At 32.9% G+C, this 20,690-nt stretch overlaps 1 protein-coding gene and 1 long non-coding RNA gene across 6 annotated transcripts; both read right to left on the bottom strand.

Annotated features, from left to right (window-relative positions):
• Positions 1-445: 445 nt before the first annotated feature.
• On the bottom strand, positions 446-6,273 carry LOC148226639 (uncharacterized). 2 transcript variants are annotated; one of them, XR_015812185.1, is made up of 3 exons: positions 6,209-6,273; positions 5,555-5,675; positions 446-2,112 (listed from the first exon to the last, which is right to left on the bottom strand). It is a non-coding gene; the product is annotated as an uncharacterized LOC148226639 (long non-coding RNA). The 2 variants fall into 2 exon arrangements; XR_015812186.1 differs by lacking the exon at positions 446-2,112 and adding an exon at positions 4,018-4,159 and having other exon boundaries at positions 6,209-6,248.
• Positions 6,274-12,564: 6,291 nt separating this feature from the next.
• Positions 12,565-20,258, bottom strand: zfh1 (Zn finger homeodomain 1). 4 transcript variants are annotated; one of them, XM_088203218.1, is made up of 5 exons: positions 20,134-20,258; positions 19,831-19,946; positions 15,425-15,648; positions 12,911-14,987; positions 12,565-12,841 (listed from the first exon to the last, which is right to left on the bottom strand). In XM_088203218.1, the coding sequence occupies exons 2-5, from the start codon at positions 19,880-19,882 to the stop codon at positions 12,648-12,650; spliced, it is 2,547 nt and encodes an 848-aa protein (XP_088059344.1). In that variant the 5' UTR covers positions 19,883-19,946; positions 20,134-20,258; the 3' UTR covers positions 12,565-12,647. The 4 variants fall into 4 exon arrangements, with proteins under 4 accessions (XP_088059344.1, XP_088059345.1, XP_088059342.1 ...); XM_088203219.1 differs by having other exon boundaries at positions 15,440-15,648; XM_088203216.1 differs by lacking the exon at positions 19,831-19,946.
• Positions 20,259-20,690: the final 432 nt, after the last annotated feature.

Raw genomic sequence — 20,690 nt, 5'->3', positions numbered from 1 at the left:
AGCTTGGAGTCAGGTAAGAAGTCAAATAATATTTCGTTGGTTTATATGTACCCAGCAAGCAGGCGTACAAGCGTACAATGACGAATACGCGTCTATGCAGCGACGCCTCCGTGGACAGTGGGCCTTAAGCGATTGCGAAAGCATCGTATTGGAAGCAATGTTTTTATTGAGCTTTTAGCGATGATTAACTGCAAAGTTCATAGAATGTGAATTATGAGGAAAAAAGTTTAAAGAGCAATCATTATGCTAAAAAATCTCTAATACCTACCGAAAGAATAGAGTTTTAGTCAAGTTGTTCAATGGAATTTATGACGAGAGTATTTTACCATCCGATTAGTTAAAATTGACATGTGATTGCTCGATTGTTGCTTTTCACTGAGCATATATTTAAGAACCCTTACAATATGATTATTTTAAAGGTAATAATAAAAATAACAATAAAAGATTTAGTAAATTGATTTGTTTATTAACATAAAAATTACTTTTTTTATGTTACAATAAATATACACGTCCATGTACTAAAGATTAATAATAGAATCCTTCGTGTTGAGTTCATCCCTTCTTCTTTATATTATTTATTTATTTATTGTAAGTTTTGCGTTGTAAGATGCAGACGTGAGCCCAATGCGCTATAATTGGGTAACAATCAACACAAAAATTTAAATCCGTTTATATAGCTTATTTTATTATAAATGAAAATTTGGTTCTGTTGTGGGGAATCATAGTAATTTCTCTGAAAACCTTACTATCTTTGGTATTCTGGCCCTTAATCCCAGTCTGAGATTTAGAATACATTTATTTAATTTTCTAAACAAACGAATCATGTTCGCCAGTTGCCACTTGACGCTTGACAGATTTATACATATCGCTTCTTCTGCTTTACCTTGTTTACGTGTTTTATTTTAAACTATTTTTCTTTTTAAATTATGTAAAAATTTGTAATATAAAACAATAAAATGAAATAAAAACCTGTGTTAAAAAATTGTAAGCAGAGGATCTGGATGAAGGAGTGGTTGAAGAAGAGGAGTGATTTTAGCCATGACCGTTTAGTAGCAGAGCTCAAAATAAGTTCAGCAGTAGACTACAAAAACTATCTTCGAATGGATTCGGATACATTTGGTGAGTTGCTAGAAATGATCAACCTTTAATTGAAAAAGAAGTATAGTTATGAGAGAACCAATATCGGCAGAACAGATTTATTAGCCACATTGAGATACCTTGTAAGCGGCGACTCTTTTGAAGATCTGAAATTCCAAACTGCCATCAAAGCCCAAACCCTTGGGAATATAATTGTCGAGATATGTAAGGCTTTGGTCCACGTTTTGAAAGAATATATCAAAGGGAGTAATAACTGTCATTTCTCAAATTTATAAAAAATATATTACAAAAATGGAGATTCAAAGTTTCCACATGACATAAAATTTAGCTCAGCGTATAAATTTAAATTCAAAGCAATGTTTTACAACTACTTATTAATGACTTGTATTGACAATAATTGTATTACATCATCAGTAAAAAGTTCATGAATTGTGGTATATTGTACTGATGACTGTGTAGTCCTGTTTCGGGTCCTGATTTGGGTTGCTGTGTCGTATGACTGAAGAGCCGCTGCAGCGCTCAGATTCAGGGCTGCGATGCCAGAGATGGTTCCTTAAAGAAGAGCACCTTCCACAGGGTCGACTGTCGACTGTCGACTGACAACGACTCGAAAGCTTTCGCAAGACTCATGGAGAGGTTAGTGCTGAATATGGTGAAGGTTGATAAGATGCGTGTGAATACCAATGGTAACCTGGTAAAGGGTGACTGAGTGGTAAAGATGGATAATTGGGTTTCTGTAGAGATTGCCTAATCGTCCATCAAAAATAATATCATCAATGAATTTTTAGCATACAATTGCTGATCTGGTCTTATTTTAGTGAACTCTATGCCACACCTCTTTCCTAAGATCTGGGAGACAGAGCTGGGATTTTGAAGACGTTGACAGGCAATATCCAATAATCTAGTCCATGTAGTTTCTTCGTTTTCTATGGGTATATTTCTCTTGTGCGCCAATTTTTGTTGTGGTGTAGACTGCTGTTGTGATGGTCAAAGGAAAGAACCTTCTTCGCCAACCTTAAAAAAAATTAGATATGTAATGAAATACATTACAACTTAATCAGTATAAAAATAATTGCAAATAAAAATATTTAAATTTTATTGCAGATTCCAACAAATGAAAATGAATGGAAAACTGTACAGCTGTAACAGTTTGAGAAGAGGTAGAATTTTCCACATTACATCGGTGCCATTGATGGAAAGCACATTACCATACAAAAACCACCAGGGAAAGCTCTTATTATTTCAACTATAATCATTGTATTAGTGGCAGTGGTAAATGGTAATTATGAATTCATAATGGTTGATGTAGGAGCCAATGGAAGTTTCTGATGGAGGAGTAGAAAATAAACTACACATTCCTCAAGCTGATAATTTACCTGACAGTGACATTAATAATAATACCTATCATCATAATACCCATCAGTAATTAATTTCAAGTAGTAAACAGCTAAATAAAAAGAGTTTAAATGCTTACGATTTCATTCAATTTCTCTATTTCTTGTCTACTTCAATATCATCTATTGTGGAAGTTCCTGGTATTTGCGTCTCCTGTTCCCTCAGAAAATTTGTCGTTGAAATATCATAAATTAGATACGTACATATCTTCACTTCCTGCACAGGATTTTTTCCTGGTATACATTTTTTTTTGTTCTCTACGGTACGAAGAGTATTAATTTTATCACGCACTAGAGCCCTGTCCGCTTTGAGGGTCAATCTCATTTGTCTTATTCACCAGTTTTGCGCACACCACATCTTTCTTATTTCTATGTCCTTTTATAAAAGTGTCTTATAAACCTTTTTGAAACTTTTCTACTAAAAGAGAATATTTGGATTCTAAATTATAGATCCCAATTCAAGAATGCTATGAACTAAGGTGTCATAGAGAACGCAAATAACTGACGGATAGTCAAAGTGAAAGCTGTTGTTCATAACAAAGTCGAGCATCTTGGAAGATTTATCACAGATGCCGTATGTGTAGAGAGAACCTCCACTTGCTCTCAAAAGTGATTCCGAGATCTTTAGTGGAAGTTTCTCTAGTCAAAATGTTCCCACCGAGATGATAGGAATAAACTGATGGCGAACAGAATCGAGAAAATGACAGTATGGCACTTTCCGTCACTAAAGGACAGACGGTTAATGGAAGCCCATCTCCATAGTCTAAATCACTCTGTAGAGAGGAGTCCGCAACAGATTGAATGCATTTATACAATTTTAAATCATCTGCGTACAGAAGAAAACTTGAATTTGTGACTGCCGTATTTATGTCATTAATAAATAACATAAAAAGTAGAGCCCAGGTTGGACCCTCGAGGAACCCCCGAAGGGGTGAAATATTCTTTCGACAATCGGCCGCCACTTGGAGGTTGAACAACCAAAATGCTTACGTAATTTTTGTCCAGAATAATCAGTGTCTCCAAAATCTTGTCTGGAATATTCCGTGTCAGGAAATTTCCTGTCTACAAAAATCTGTCTTTAAATTTACTGTCCACAAAATCCAATCACCTAAAAATTTAACCCAATATAACAAAAAAACTTATACAAATCTGATTTTTACATTATTTACTGCTCTTGATCCATAAAACTAAAAATATTGTGAAGTCTATCGCCCATCGGCAAATACAAATCTTTTATTGAAATTGACAGTAAGAAAAAACTCGTCGCATCTAACTCATTAAAAGTGTCATAAACTAAATGCGTTAGTTGTGTTACATCGAATTCTAAACGACAAGTGTGAGGTTGCCGAATCCATAGCGGTGTAGATTCCAACTAGTCTCCAATTACTCGACCCATCAACTACTCGAGTATCGAATATTAAAATTTTAAAATACTCGAGTACTCTCGAGTATTTACCAAATGTACCAAAATAGCTAATTTTAAAATTTGTACACATATAAATAAATAAATAAAAGACTTATGTTAATTTTTAAATTTATTTTAACTTTAAGAACATGTTTTTTAAGAACAATAATGCATTAAATGTTTCGAGTTTAATATTACTTCGAAGTTTTGTTTTTATTGTTTCCGTTGTGGAAAAAATCCTTTCCGTTGCTGTTGATGTTGTCTGAAACGTATTGAATAAGGCTTTCAATTTATTTGTTCGCTTTTTATAGATATCTAATTTTTTGAACTCTCTTTTTATGTTCTTTTCTTTCCTATCCTTCTTTGCTTTTCCTTTATTTCCTTCGACTATTGACAAAATAGCATTTTGTAATTATTCTTGAATATATTTTTTTTCTAACAATATACAATTTCCTACTTCTCCTGATTCTTGTGAAGAATTTAAATCTATATTCTTCGATGATGTATTTGGGTGAATCCTCTTCACTCTATAGCTAAACGATTCGCAAAGAACTGATTTTACTTTAAATGCCTTTAAAATACTCAATTGTTTTGGTTTATATTTTTAGCAGAGGGATCGGTATAAACAATTTACAACACTTTAGGCTACAACTGCATAGTCATAAAACCTAAAATATTTTTTTTTTGATATTTCATATTGTTCGTTGCCATAAATTAGATAAGTCGGGACTGTTGGACACAATACACAAAAGAAATTTCTCCGTCGTACCCACTAGCATAGCCGATGACCGAAACTATGCGAAAAAACTATTACCTGATAGTAACCGCTTTAACTCGGGACTTTGGGCATAAACGCCAAATAAAAACAAGACGTTAATAAAGTTATTGTTGTTTCTGAAATATTTCAAAATTTTCGAATTTCGAGTATTAATCGAGTAATTTTCAAAATACTCGATTATCGAGTACTTGAAAAATAGACGAGTATACTCGAGTATCGAATACTCGATTACTCGAATTGGAGACTCTAATTCCAACGCAAGATGTTTCGATAAAAAAACAGTCAGACATACGCAAATCCAGTTATATGTAAAATTCTTTGTAATTGGCCATTGCGGCGAAAGTGGGCGAGCACGAAACCTACTCTAGACAGATTGAGTGTATAACGTTCACTTCCGTCAGCACTTTATCAAGAACTTTTACCTGATATACTCGACTTGAGACACAGGAGAGATCAATCGAATTCTAACCAAGTGGAGTCATACCGACCAACGACAGAAACAAAGAAGACCAAGAAAGCAGCTGCTTTCCTGTTCACGTTAGCCCCAGTTTAGCTACGACGTTCAGAATCCAGAGTTTAACTCGATCATCTGAGACAACTGGATTCTTCAGACACAAACAAGGCTACGGGAAGTATATACAATCATTACCCAAGCAAATTGTTTCACAAGACTAAGACTTACTTTTCACTCTCTAAAGCAAAGAGAAATAATTTTATTAAATGAAAAAAGCAAATATTGCAGAATGTTTTATGAAAAAAATTGTTTAAATTTGTCAACAGATGCTTACCATAAATAAATTTAGCGAAGTGTATAACCAATGATAAAAAAAAACATCTAATAAAAATTGTAAACTTTTCAAAGTTAAATGTTTTGAATACCTTTTACATTCACACATGTCTTGATTCTCGATTTTTCCATACTTTTTGTATTGAAAATATGTCTTTTTGGCGATGTTCTCTAATGTTGGTAGCATAATTTGAACACAGCAACGATGGGCATCTAGAAAAAGAAACATGATAAGATTAATTTACTAATGTGATAATTGTTCATACTTTGATTATTATAGACATGTATCGCTTGAGACAATGCACACAATTCCGGCTACCAATTTACCACTCGCATGTTAGCGCTTCATGTAATCTAATATCACGTTTTTCACTCTTATTAACACTGGTGAAATAAGAGGAAAGGTACAAAATTTCGGCTAAATTTAATTGAATCATCATGGTAGGTAGGGACTAAATTTTGAAAATATCAAAGCACATTAGAAATAAAAAGGCTATCTCGAAAATTTTTGTCATTTCGGAAATTAAAATTTTTTGTTCAAAAGCCATTTTAGAACCTTTCGGACAAAGGGCAACATTTTTAAGGAGGACGTCACCTCACTTATTTAGAAAAATAATAAAATGATGTTGTTGCATTGTGTATATAAAAAGACAAATAGGAGCATAAAAGTTAATAAATCTTATGCCGGCTCTGGATATATTAATAAAGAAAATACGAGGATATCTTATAAAAACCTATCTACATACAAAGTGAATACGCGCGACGAATGACAGATTTGGTCTTAACATTCGATTGTGCAGCCATTAAATTGCTCACTGATTCTAAATTTTTAATCACACTTTTTTACAATTTAAAAAATTGTAATATTTATAAAAAATACAAGAGGCTTGAAAAGTATTAGCAGTTTTTCATATTATTGAAGGAATTAAAAGAAAAGGCACCTCTCCCCCTTCTAATAAACATATTACAGAGAAAGCAATGAAATCTTACTGTATAATTTTACCAAGCTATTAGAAAGGTTAGTAGCTCGCGGCCAAATCAAGATCGGCTACCCTCCCCTTTGTACTCTTATAACATTATAAATATTAAAAATCAAGAAAAATATTTTTCCAAAAAAGTGATAAAATAATTTAGGATATCGCAAAGGTTCAAAATATACAACATATTTCTAATGTATTGCCTTATTATAACGCCCGTTTACTTATTATTTAGTAAGTAAACAAGTTTTTTCCTTCTAACATCATAAAAGTTTCGCTCTCTTCTTCGGCATCCAACGCTTGCAGAGAAACGCCGGTCAACGAAATGTTGATGCTGAGTAACTAATCTGAAAGCACTGCTCCATATTTGTATAATGATACAAATAGATACTCAACAATATAAATGATATAATTACAAGCATTACATTGTTGTATTAAATGATGACGCAATACATATGGCACTTTTGTCACCTAGATACTCTACACCAGGAGTGGCCAACCCGCGGCCCGCCTTGAACATTTTTTTGGCCCGTGAGATTCATTACACTTTTACAAAATATGTTTATTTTATAATGGACAAAGTAGTGAAAATCAATGTATTAAAAAATTATATTATTTGTGCATTTATATATTCAAAAATTAACTTTGATTTTAAAATAATATTCTTTCAAATATATAACAGATATTGCCTGTTTTATTCATGAGTTTACAGTTATGAATTCGCAGAATAATTAAATTATATTCTGCGAACTCATGATGAACCAGTTTATTCACAGGAAAAAACCCCGGTTTATTCCCGGGAGAAGAATTTATTTTAAATCTATGTATATAATTCATTATATACATAGATTTTAAATAAATGCTTCTTTATAAAAAAAAAACACATTTTGCCCTATAAATTCCCAAACTTCGCAAAACTCCCTGTTTTTTTCACAAAGTACCCGGTTATTTCCCGTTTTCTTCCGTCCCGTTCAAATACATACGTCGCAGACTCTCAGTTTCAAGTGAAAATTTGCTTTTTGGTTTCGTTTTGTGTGCTGTGACTGCAGGATAATTATTTTAATATACCTGTACGTCAACAACATATTTAAAACAACAACAGCCAGGTAATAACTCCTATTAAATTAAAAATAGATATATTTAATATCTCTCTTATTTTCAGTATGACTTCAAAGAAAAGAAGAATAGTGGATGAAAATAGAAAGTATAGCGAGGAATGGGAAGAAAAGTACTTCTTCATAGTTCAAAATATAAAATTATTGTGATTAATTTGCCGAGAGGTCGTTGCTGTATTTAAAAAATATAATGTTAAGATGCATTACGAAACAAAACAAGGATTATTTGAAGTTCGATAAAGAAGGGAAATAATCGAAGCTCAAGGAGTTTGAGTCGCAATTAAAAGCTGAACAAACCTCAGCTTGTAGTGTTCTTTCGTGGAGTAAATGAATCATTTCTAGTAACTGAAGAAATGTTAAATTTAATAAGTTTAAAAGGTACAAAAACAGGAAAATATATTTTCCATGCTGTTGAAAACTGTTTATGCCAAAACAACTTGGATTTGGAAATACTTTCTGGAATATCAACTGATGGTGCACTTGCTATGATAGGTAAAGAAAAGGGAAATATAAAATTAATAATCGATAAAATAGAATCCAACAACAAAATTAGCAATCGCTTCAAAAGAGAGGATTTAACCCTTAGTTACTCGCACAAAGAAAATTACATAACTGCTCGCATGGGGTCACAGATGACCCCAAATTGTAGGAATAATTTTTATTATTTATTAAATATATAAGTAAATAAAACTTGTTTATTATTAAAGTGCTTTATTAATTCTATTATAAAGCAAATGAATAACATAAACTAAATATCTAATTAAACAAAAACAAGCTAAATTAAAATAATTATCAAAAATTAACAATTTATACTTATACTGAGATAAAGTTAAAATTTTAGAATATTTTTAGGAACTCTCCGAATCATTTTTATTACACTGTTGACAGTATATTTGAGAGTGATCATTGCACACAAACTTTGCGTTTAGTTTTACTAGTTTTGTTTGGCAAAAAATCCTGAGGTATATCGAGTTTGTTTTTCTTGAGTGTTCCAACTAAAGTGAGCTTGTAGGGTGGATCCAATAATTCATTTGCGAGTTTCACGCTCGTATACCAATTGTCTACGGTTACTCTCTTTTATCAGTTCTACAAGACGTTTTACTATGTCATTTGGGCTGTTTGAGACTTGGTAAGGACCCGCAGGCTGTTTGCCAAAATAAACCTCAAAGGCCAGCAAATAAAATGTCTTGGAGTCTACCAATGCTTGGTTTTTTATAGCGAATTTATTTGGTTTGCTTGGCATGTAAACTTTGCCTTTGAACGGCCACGGAACCCAATCAATCTCTTTCAAAAAAGTAACGTAATTACTCGCACGGGGTCACCGCTTAAGAGCGCAGCGACACATCCTTCCACTCCCGTGACTTTTTCGCTACAGGAATACAAACTTCGACGCGGATTATGAAGCTAGCAAGAGCGCGGGGAATTTCGAGAAACAGCAAATGCTTCATTTTTTAATGCGAAATTGCTTTGACCCCATGCTAGTAATTAAGGGTTAATTATCTACTGTTTGATTTAACAACGAAATTTATGTGCCCAAGTATTATCGATGGATCATGTTATGCAAGTAGTTATAAAAACAGTGAATTACATTCAAGGAGACAATTTAAGGAGTTCCTGAAAGAATAAGATTCTGAACATGGTGACGTTGTATACTTCAATCAAGTCAGATGGTTAAGTCGTGGAAGATGTTTACAGTGATTTTATGAATTACACTTCCAAATCACTTTCATCAATAGAAGCTAGAAAAGATAGTCAGTGCATCGGATCTATGTCCTGAAGATAATGATTCTTCACAAGTAAAACTAGCCTCAACTACGTATGTTGATTTTTTCCCTTTGATAATATAATCATTGATTAAGCTTTGCTAATTTTTTGTACAATTCCTGATATCCAGAAATGCAATTCTGAAGCTCGCGTTGAAACTTGAATGCTCGTTCAGAATTACCATCTTTTTCAATGAAATGGAGACGAAATTCTCCAAATTTCTTACCCTTTAAACATGTCAAAATAGTTATTTTAAAAAAAGTGCTTCTTGAAATATAAACCGCACAACTTCAAAACAGCATAAAAAGAAAACCGAGTGTACTTTTTAACGTATTAAGTAATAATTTTATGAATTCTTAGTACCTCTCATAGCACCACAATACTGCTCTAAGAATTAAATATAAAATTTAAATGAGCAATATCTAATATATTGTTCCATAACACAAATTGTTTGCATTACTGTTGGACAGATAAGATGCAAGCGAGCGAGCATTGATCGGAACAGTGAACACGTTATGAATAACTCTGCAACGATTCTTTTTCCGAAGATTTACCTTATATATATAAAATTCTTTTAAATAATTTCCTGTTATCCTCTCGTTAGTATTATGTTATAAAAAAATGGGTTTCGATGAATCTTACCATTACGTTTTTATATTTTGCGTGTTAAGGAATCCTGTGGTTTCGAGGTGAATCTGAAGACTCCGATGAAATTCAGAAACTCTTCTCAGCTTCTGGGTTCAGTTTATTGCAGGTTTTAATGTATTCTAATGAAGTACTTGGTAACTACGGGAAAGTATTGTATCTAAAAATTTATTAAGATGTTAATTATACAATTTTAACTCAACACTTTTTATAAAAATCCTCTCAGTGTGGAATAATGGAATAGGACTGAATAAAACGATATATTGCCTCATAATTTTATATATTTTTATAAGTAATTATTCATGCTGAATACTATTATATAATTTTAATGTATATATATATATATTTATTATTACATATGTATACATAATATATATTTTCTATTTCGATAAAAAATAAACTTATAAAATCTTATGGTCGTATTGTATACAATTTACAATGTTATAAACAAATACAACATAAAATGAATATACATGGCCGTTATAGTCCCAGACTAAAGGTAAAAATATACACATTACACAAAATGAATGCGAATTAAAAAAAAAATATAAAAAAAAACTAAGACGTATTGCAATCGATGTAGTATACAAAAATATATCAAAATTGCAACACGTCTATATAATCTTTGGTGTGCCTAGCCAGAATCGAGATAAATTTACAAAACTTATACATAAAGAAATATTTAATACAAAAATGGTTACAATTGAAGAAAAAAAAAGCTATTTTTTAAAAAACGAACCATTTCTGTACAGATGATTAAAATCTATACAATGCTTATAATTACTAAAATAAATGTATACAATAAGTTGAATATTTCATTACAATGTTCGTTGCTTTGGAAACCTTGAATAAAACGAAATTCTGCATCATTAAAAATATACATATATAGAGAACAATTTTTTTTAACTGTACACGTTTATAAGACTGTTTTTCGTTTTGAGCTTTCAATAAATTCTATTTATTGTCAGATAACCTCTCTTAAGGATTATTTTATAATATATATAAATATATATATAGCGTAATATAACTTTTCTTATGTGTCCTTTAAATTTAAATTGTATATAGCAATACCTCTATTTGTTTAACAGTAATATTTTTTTTGTATATATGTATATATAGACTAAATTTAATATATAATTTTAAAACGTAACTTTCATATTCAAAATTTTTATATAGGCTTATTCATACATTGGAATGACAGTGTAGGATGAATGAAACTTGAACACTCAATACACAAAAGTCTCGTCAGAATGTTCAAACACATTTTCGTCGGACACAAAAACATGTTTAGCACGAAAACACACCCGAAAGGTTACGCAATAAATACGGACGTGAAAAACCTTAAGACATACAATATATAAAAAAGAAATTCAACGTATTGTCAATTTGTAATCTAAATATATATATAATATATAACACCACAAATTCAAAGCTGTGGATATACATAATTATCTTTTTTTGGTATTTCATTTTTGGCACATTGATTCACGGGAACATTTAATAAATTTCTTATACATTATAACTAGCTACGTAATGTTGATTTTGGCTATGTACAGTTTGGTATTATATTTATTTGACAAAAAAATCAGAACAATATGTTACCGTTGTATGCTTTTCAAAATAACGGTGGCGCTGGTTCCGTCGCTTTGAAGCGAAATTTTACAAGGTAAGGCACCGTTAAAGCAAAATATATAATATAATCTTTGGCACATTAAATGACTGCAAATTATACGTATAATATGTATATGAATTGGCGAATAGCAATATTATATACCTTTGGCAAAAAACGGTAAGTACATATTCAAAATTCAATCACAAAAAATTGGCACAGAGAATTTACATCTATATTTATAAATTTGGTAGATTAATAAATAGGATCACTATGTAAATTGTAAATATAAATTTAAAAATAAAAAAAAGTAATAAAATTTAACAAATGCGCTTTTAACTATACAAATTCATAAGATATTCCTAAATATAAAACGTTTATCACAATTCATAATATTCTTGCAATTAGGAGTAAACATCACTGAGTATTTTGTACAGGTACCGTACTGAATTTTTTACAATCATATACAGTAATGTACTGCAAACGTAAATTAAAAATATCGGGAATATTGTTGACCGCATTAATCTACTACTACGTTACAAAAAAATGAATTTGACTAAGATAAAAATAGTTTAAACATTTAAACACCCAAAGGTTTCGATTAAAATCCTTATTTTATATATATATATACTTTTGTAAGAAATGATGTATTAAAGCTTTGGCAAAACTTTTTTTGAATTTCTTATACTTTTTTTGGTAAATTATTTATAGATAAGAATGTAATACTCTTGCAAACGATGCGAAACATAGATTATGGAAAATAAATAAATTCTCTTACAGTATACGATTTACAATAAAATTTGTTACTTATATACAATATTGTGGTAATTATGCATTTTAATATCATACATATTATATTATAATTATAGTTTATCCTAATACTTTATATTTGGTTTAATGACCAGAACAATTTTTAGATTCATAAACCCAACGGACAAATATATTATGTGCAAATAGCATATTCATTATTATTTTTACAAATTAAGGCAAAATTTCAATTATATCAGAAAAATCAACCGTCCTCTCGTAGAAAACGTTTTCGAGCATTAAATTGAATGCGTACAGAACTTACTGATTACTCTCTGTACGGTTTACAATACGAATACCGATGATTCATGTGCTGGCTGTATGAGCCGGAATGGGAAAACTTCTTCAAGCATTTCATGCATTGGAAAGGCTTCTCTCCAGTGTGCAATCTCTTGTGCTCCGTCAAATGATGCTTGTGTTTGAAAGCTTTCGGGCACTCTAAGCATTTGTATGGTCTTTGGCCTATAAAAACGAAATCATTAACACAAAATAATAAATATAATAACCCAAGAAAGAGTCAAAATCACTCACCAGAATGTTCGTACTTGTGTCTCGCCAGAGAGCTCTGCTTGACGAACGCCTTATCACACTGATCGCATATGAATTGGCCTTCTGGTTCTTTATTTTCAATCATCCCAGCTTTGAATCTCTTCTTTGACGATTGCTCATCATCTACGTCCTCGGCCCAAGATCGCCGCTCAGATCCAGGACTAGAACTCGATGCACGACCAATGTCCAAACCGATGTGTTGGTTAATTATCGGAGAATGAGGCGCAGTCGCATCCGAATCGTAAGTCATTTTTTCATTTACTACTCCAATATTTGGACTAGGTAAACTTTTGATCTGAGGGTGCGATAACAATCTTGGGCCATTCAAAGGTACATCGTTCGGTGAAGGAGAATGCCTATAATCTACTAGCGAAGACGAAGAACAATTGGAATGTTGGTAATGCGCTTGGAAAGGGTTGTGGTACGGCGTAGGACTGCGAGACGATTTCTGACTCAAATTAACAGCCTCCTCTCCGGAGTCCGAATGCACAACGGACACGTTGCAAGACGGCGACACCGAAGGACTCGAGGTAGTAGATTGCAAATTCTTCTTCGTCGATAAATCCAGAGGTTGCTCCACGTACGAAAGAGATTGATTCATTCGTCGGACTCGAGCTCTATTATTTTGGAACCATACTTGAACTACGCGATTGTCTAAACCTAATCTTTGGGCTATCTTTTTAAATTCTTCGCGGTTGGGTCGCTGATTTTGAGCATAATGTTCTTTCAATATAGCCTGTTGCTCATCGCTTATCGCGGTTCTAACGCGAACCTTTCGCTCGTTTTCGTGAGGATTTTTTCCATCCATCTCTTTAGAATAATCGTCGTCTTCGCTTCCGCTAACACCGCTATTCATCGAAGCGTGGATCTCGGCTTCCATTCTGTTCAACGCTAACGTCTCGGCCACTTGAGCTGCCAGTCCTTCGTGCTTCCTAAACAGTTTCCCACACAAGACTTGTTCGTGCTGCAAGAGTTCAGTCTTATGATTGAACGTTTTGTGACAGTTTGGACATTTCAATTCTTCGTCCGGATCCGGTTTGATAGATATTGGAGACGGAGATGCTGCAACGTCAGGACACGTGCTTCCGGAATTCGGCGACAGTTTGTGCATGTTCGCTTGAAGCAAATGTTTGGTCACAGATGCGTTGACCGTTTCTAAGATCATGTTCAAACCGCCCAATCCGCCGCTGTTGCTGTTATTATTTGGCGATACTCGATCTCGATAAGAGTTGGTCGGAGTGTCAGTACGTCTTAATATTTCTTCGTTTTCTTTTTCTTGTTTTATTTTAACAGTTTCGTCATCTTCGATGTCCATTACGAGTTCTCGTTCATCTCCTATCGACGACCGTTTATCCTCTTCTTCGTTGACTTCTTCGATCATATCTTCATGGTCGTAGTGAGAGCTTTTCATTCGCTTCGGAAGCATGTTTTCCATCTTACGGGGTAAATATTGCGACGAGGCAATTTGTTCGATTAAATGACTAAGGGAAGCCGGTAAGCTGAAAGGAGCGATTGCGCTGGGATGATGAAGAGGTAAATTTGGAGGCATATATAAAGGATGAAGGGAAGGCGTCAAAGGACCGGGAGAGTTGGCGAACGCGCCATCTCTGGAAGTGATCGACGCTAAAAAGGCAGCAGCTTCGTTGTATTTGTTTGGCATCATAGACAAAAATGCATTGTTGTTGTTCGGTGAGGTATTGTTGTTGATCTGAGACAGAGACGAAGTCGAGCGTTTCCTCGACGGACTCCTCTCCGGATTCAAAGCTGGATTGTTGGGCCTTATTCGACCCATTTTGAGATTCATGACAAGACACTTCTTTGAGGTCATGTGACTAGAATAAGAACCCGAGTGGGAAAACTTCTTGCCGCAGTTGCCGCATTCGAAAGGTTTTTCGCCACTGTGTATTCTGAGGTGCTCTTTCAAGTGATGCTTGAACTTGAACGCCTTGTCGCAATCGTTGCATTTGAATTTACGCAAAAGCGCACTTTCGTCGTGGCTTATCATGTGTCGCTGAAGACGGTATACATTCGCAAAGCTCTTATTGCAAATCTTGCACGACTGCGGACAAAAGAAACCAAAGTTAAACCTCAAGATTCTCTTCGTTATATATAATTAAGTTTAACTTTTGAAACCCCTAGCTAAGTGAGAGAATTAAGAGGTGTATTGTCAAAAGGCAGAATTTTATTAAATATTTCTTCTATATAATAAAAATCGATAGAAAATCACTAAGTATCAATTCAAAAGATACAAATTAAGCAAAGTTTTGATACCAGTTATCTGCTATCAGAATTAATTGATGTAATGGGAAAATTCTGTCTTTGTTCTAGTGCACCTCAAAAGTTTTATCGGATAAGGTCGCAGGTTATCGATATTAACGAGAGAAGAAAATTAAAAGTTGTATTTGTTTACGAATCGAATAATCAATGAGTCGACTATGAGTCAGTTTAATTAGTGCGGTTTCGTTCGATTGACATAATTGAAAGTTTTTCACGTACAATGGTGCTCCTAACCTGTGTGCTGGGAGAGTGAAGTAGCTCATGCTTGTCTAGCAGCTCTCTCGAAGGGTACGCCCCTCCACACTGGGGGCACGTGTAAGGTCCTCCGGGTCCTAGCGGCAGGGACGGAGATCGTCTCCCGCGACCGCCTCCGCTCACGACGCCCAGTGATTCTTCTTCTTCTCTAACGGGACTCTTGTCTTCGCCGCCGGTCAACGGAGGAACTGTAACAAACAAATTACCAAATTTATACCCAGATAAGTACTATTCGTTGAATAATTACAGATATCTTTTGTTGTTATTATTGGCAATTCGCACAGTAAACACCTCTGTTTGATAACAGAGTTCACTGGGACTTCTCAGAGGTGCTATTTTAAAAACAATGGCGGAATAATAGTAATTTATTATGGTGGAGTGCGAAATTCAGAGCGGGGGAAGTGGATACATAGGGTTGACATTTCCAGATGTGTTTTTATTTAGATGGGGTGTGGGTTTGGAGTAAATTTAGTTTGCACACCTGGACCAACAGTTATTATTGCCATAGGTATTTTTTTTAATCTCAAAAATACACAACCATATTTTAAAAAATATCAATGAGTACATCATGTGACCAAAAACGATCAATTATAATAACGACTGCCGTAAGTGTAAATTGGTTGAAAATTACTTGATAATGCTTTGTTCTAAAAATATCGATCGGAAACCATTCGCGGCTTAACAAAAAAAATCGGGAGATAAATCAGAAACAACTAAACAGTATCTTGTAAAGTTGATAATTATAGGGTTAACCAATTTACACTGGCCATCGATATCGGTTTATAAAGTTTAAGAATATAAGCAAGAATACAAATTAAATTGGTCGCGTAAATCTTGCGCAACAGCAGCATATTTGTGGTGAAATAAATTATTTACGGCATGTTTAGTCGTATTTATACACATGCATGCATGCGTGATTTATAAAATTTAACAATAATATTTTCAAACAGTTTATTGTTGAATAAAATGATATTTTTTCTATTAAATTGTTATGAAAAATAAACAATGATATAAATAACACGATGGGAAATTGACATATATTTTCATCTTAAAACTAAAAACTAATTTAAAAATTTAATTACTATAATTAAAAAGCAGCTTTGAAACCATTATATTAGTCATTAGTATTATTCGCAAATTTTCCGTAAATATAATATTGGAGCTACTGTTTCGCTAGGAATCTGTAATTTTGCATATAGTTTTGTAATGAACATTTTTAGATATTTAAAATCGATTAACCGAAAAATAACAATTATCATTGAATAGTAAATATAAGTCCGGCAATTCTCTATTAGTTGCTAAAATATTTGGAAACATCTGGAATACTGCCACACAATTGAAGCTTTAATTATGCTAATTCGTAACATGGATACGCCTAGATTATGTAATTGAGTCAAAACATTTGTACCAAATTTCAACTGGCTATGTTAAAGTTGTGCAAAATACCGACCGACCGACGTGCCTTTTAACTTTAAAATATTGTAATTTTTAGTAGCACTTGCTTTCGTATTGGCTGGGGGGGGGGGAGGTACATTTGGAATAACCTTGTTTTTATCCATATATGGTTTAGGTTTTTTTTAAATGAATGTCTCTAAATTGCCTCGTTCCTAGAAACGAGGTTTTTACGACAATAAAAAATAATTTAAGTTAAATCAGAAATTATATTTAAAAAATGGCTACCGAAAACAGGAGAGTAAATTTTATTTATTTATGATAATGCATTATAGTAGATATAAAATAAAATAATGTTTGATTTAATTGAAATCATTGTAGTTTTTTTACAAATAAAAATTACGTAAATGTTATAGTTAAAGTTTTTTTAAATAGGAAGATTTCAACTAGTTTCCGTTATTTTGCCATAGCTCTGCAAACAATAGAAAAAAGATCTCGTGAATGCGATTGAATTTTTATTATAAATAAAATAATCTATGAAATACAAGTATCGAAAAATGATTTTACCAGGAATAAATAAAAAATATAAATAAATAATTGACGGAAACTGTTTAAAAATATATTTTTACACTAAACGGACATTTTAGATATTCTTTATTAAACTAATACTTATATATATTTTTTAAGAGTTAAATTTAAAATAATTGTATGAAAAATATTAAAACGCATTATTTAAATTTTATATTTCACGAGTTTAAAAACATAAAATGGAGTCATTTTAAATTTATTTAATTCATAATTATAGTGAATTTATTATTCTATATAATTGGAATTATTTTGATGCGCCAGAATTTTAAACATATACCGAAATTAATAATTCCCGTCGCAAAAAAACAGCGATGAGTGGTTAGCCGTCGAAAGATTTAAAAAACTATATTTAATTAGTTTTTCAATCTCGGCAAATATTTTTTTAAAGTAAGAATATTTCAACTATTTTCCGTTATTTTGTCATAGTTCTGCAAAAACTAAAAAAGATATCCCGCGAATACGATTTTTTTTATATAAAATAACCTAAGCCTAAATATAAAAGAATATATTTACGATTCACACAAACTATCCCAAAATTACCACAAAACAATAAAAAATGTACGTTTAATAAGATTTTTAAATTTTAAAGAAATTATTTTTGTAAAATAAAATATAAACCATTTCTTTATATATTAAAAAAATGGACGATTGACTAAATGTCACAAGATTACTGCTACACAATATAAAATGCATATTACTTAAATACCATTTTTGTTTGTGTATAAAAAAATAACATTTGCATGTTATTTGTATATTATACAAAAAAAATATGGGGATTCACTAACTGTTGCAATATTATTTCAATTACATAAGCCATTTATATATTCATATACAAAAAATAACATTTTCTTATAAACTACTTTTATGTTATTGATATATTACACAAAAAATGTATGGAGGCATTACAAGATTATTTCTATTCAATAAAAAATGTATATTGCATTGAATTTGATTTTTTTAAAAAACTTTTTTATACACCATTTACTCGTTATTTACAATATATACAAAAAAAAATACTGCGATTCACTAACTGTCATACTTACAATAAGCAAATGTATTTTGAATTCGACTTTTTCAAATCATTTACATTTTATTTATATTGCAATAAAAAATGTATATTTTTATAAACCATTTACGTTTTTTTTACACTATAGAAAAAATTAAAACTATTGCAAGATTATTTCTATTCAATAAAAAATGTAAAAATCGATTAATTTTTAAATATTTTTGCAATAATTTTTTTATAAATCATTTCTTGTTATTTACAATATATACTATAAAATATTTACGTTTCACTAACTCGCAAAATTAATGTCATACAATAAAAAAATTTAAAGTCTTTTTTTATAAAGCATTTACGTCTTATTTATATTATATAGTAAAAAATATACATTTTTTCATAAATTTATATATTTTTACATATTTTTTGGTATAATATATAAATTTAAATAGTATATCAAAAAATATGCAGGAATGACTGTTGAATATGATTATTTATATTAATTAAAAAAAATGGATTTTATATTGAATTTTCTTATAAACAAAAATGGACGATTATTGCAAGATTAATATATTACATTGAATTTTATTTATAATCTATTTACATGCTATTGAAATAAATTCAAGGCGCAGATTCGATAACAACTCACACAAATAGACGATAAATGCACGTTACAATCGCGGAGTAAATAATGAGCAAATCAGGGCATCGCCGTGAAATATTTACACAAGATTATCCGGCGATACGACGAGCGACCACCCACAGTGGCGAAAGAATGGACTTTAACCTCCCGATAGCGCGAAAGAGAGAGAGAGAAAGCGAACGAGAGTATTTATTTATTTAGTTTCGCTATTCGACAACAGATGGCTTGTGCTCCGCGCGCGCGACACCATTTTGCTATTCGAACTTTGCAATAATCAAACGTTTCAGATTCAGATTTATTTCCATGTTGCCTTTCGAACGCCCGAAATAAAATCGCGTTCGATACAATGTCGTTCAAGTGGATCCGAAATCACGAAATCCCATTAGTGATTCACCTCGACGCATTCCGAGCTCTCGATCTCGAGCACCTGTTTTTATCTTTTATTGTTCAGACTGGTTTTTCTTCGGTCGGTCAAAGAGAGGCGTGTTTTAAGGTGCGCACCTGTCCGTAATACGTTAGATTCGCTCAGGTGGGCGGCGACCGAAAGACGCAGGTACAGGTGAGAAGGTAGGGGTAAAAATAGGCAATTTTAAATAAATAAATTTAAAAAATAATTTGAACGAGCTTGTTCGGAAAAAAACATTTGAATGAATTTTTAAATATATTAATTACGCTACGATTATTTTTTAAATGAAATACAAAGTCGGGATATAAACAAAATAATAAAAATAAAAATAATAATCTTACGGTAAGCGGCTAGTTTGGCGGCGGCGGACATCGGCATTTTCTTACTTCTCATTTTTTCAGGAGGGTCAGGAGGGGTCCGCAAGACGGCCGTCCGGGTCAATCAATCAGGACCGGACCTGACCGACAATCGAGCCTCAGTACCAATGGGAAAATAATTTTATGGGCAAAAATAAAAAGTTTGTCGCGGTTTATCGCACAAGCTTGGCGGGACACTCGCGGCGGTCACTGTACGGTTTTCGGTTTTCGTTCGGTTCGGTTCGGTTCGGATCACTAGTATTCATTCGGCAAGGCGGTAGTACTCACTGTGGGTACTGTAAGTGGTCCAGACGTTCGCCAGGCTCCACAGCCGGTACGAGTAGCTGTCTCCGTATGAGCCGAACATGGCGTCGCCGCGCGCCACCATGGCAGGCAGCGGCTCGGCGCCGAGTGGGCCGTCGCCGCCGACCGACGAGCTTTTAAGCGGGGGGAGGGGCGAAGGGAGGGGGGATCGGCGCTAGGGAAGGGGTGCCGGCCGGTGGCGCCGAACGACGGCGGCGGCAGAACGTCGAAGCGACAGGCGCCTCCCCCGATCGCCCGGCGGATCACGGACGACGCTCGCACGTGCGCCAGTCAGTATCGCCACTATTTTTTAAAACCCACAAACATTGCGCAATCGATTCAAATTTTATTTTATTCTACATCAATTATGTTTCAATTTTATTTATATAATTAGTGTTATTGTATTTTTAAATAATATCGCATATTAAAATATGATCATTTCTGTAGCGTAAAAAATGGCCGTACCGTTTTTTTTGTTTTCATACAGTTCGTGCGGCACCTGTTTGTCAAGTTTTCTAGACTGTTTCAAGTGGTACAGAATT

Source organism: Plectrocnemia conspersa, unplaced genomic scaffold (assembly GCF_051122295.1).
Source record: "Plectrocnemia conspersa isolate PC_06_02 unplaced genomic scaffold, ASM5112229v1 ptg000014l, whole genome shotgun sequence".
NCBI lineage: Eukaryota > Metazoa > Arthropoda > Insecta > Trichoptera > Polycentropodidae > Plectrocnemia > Plectrocnemia conspersa.
Note: the sequence above shows the minus strand (reverse complement) of the source record. Positions and strands in the feature narration are given on the sequence as shown.

What these genes read in the sequence shown, in the direction of transcription:
- zfh1 (XM_088203216.1), bottom strand. Translation starts at nt 20,233, where the DNA reads ATGGTGGCGCGCGGCGACGCCATGTTCGGCTCATACGGAGACAGCTAC. An exon ending in GACCACTTACAGTACCCACA is followed by an intron (nt 15,649 to 20,133) that starts GTGAGTACTACC and finishes TGTTTGTTACAG; the next exon opens with TTCCTCCGTTGACCGGCGGC. An exon ending in ACACAAGTACGAACATTCTG is followed by an intron (nt 12,842 to 12,910) that starts GTGAGTGATTTT and finishes TCGTTTTTATAG; the next exon opens with GCCAAAGACCATACAAATGC.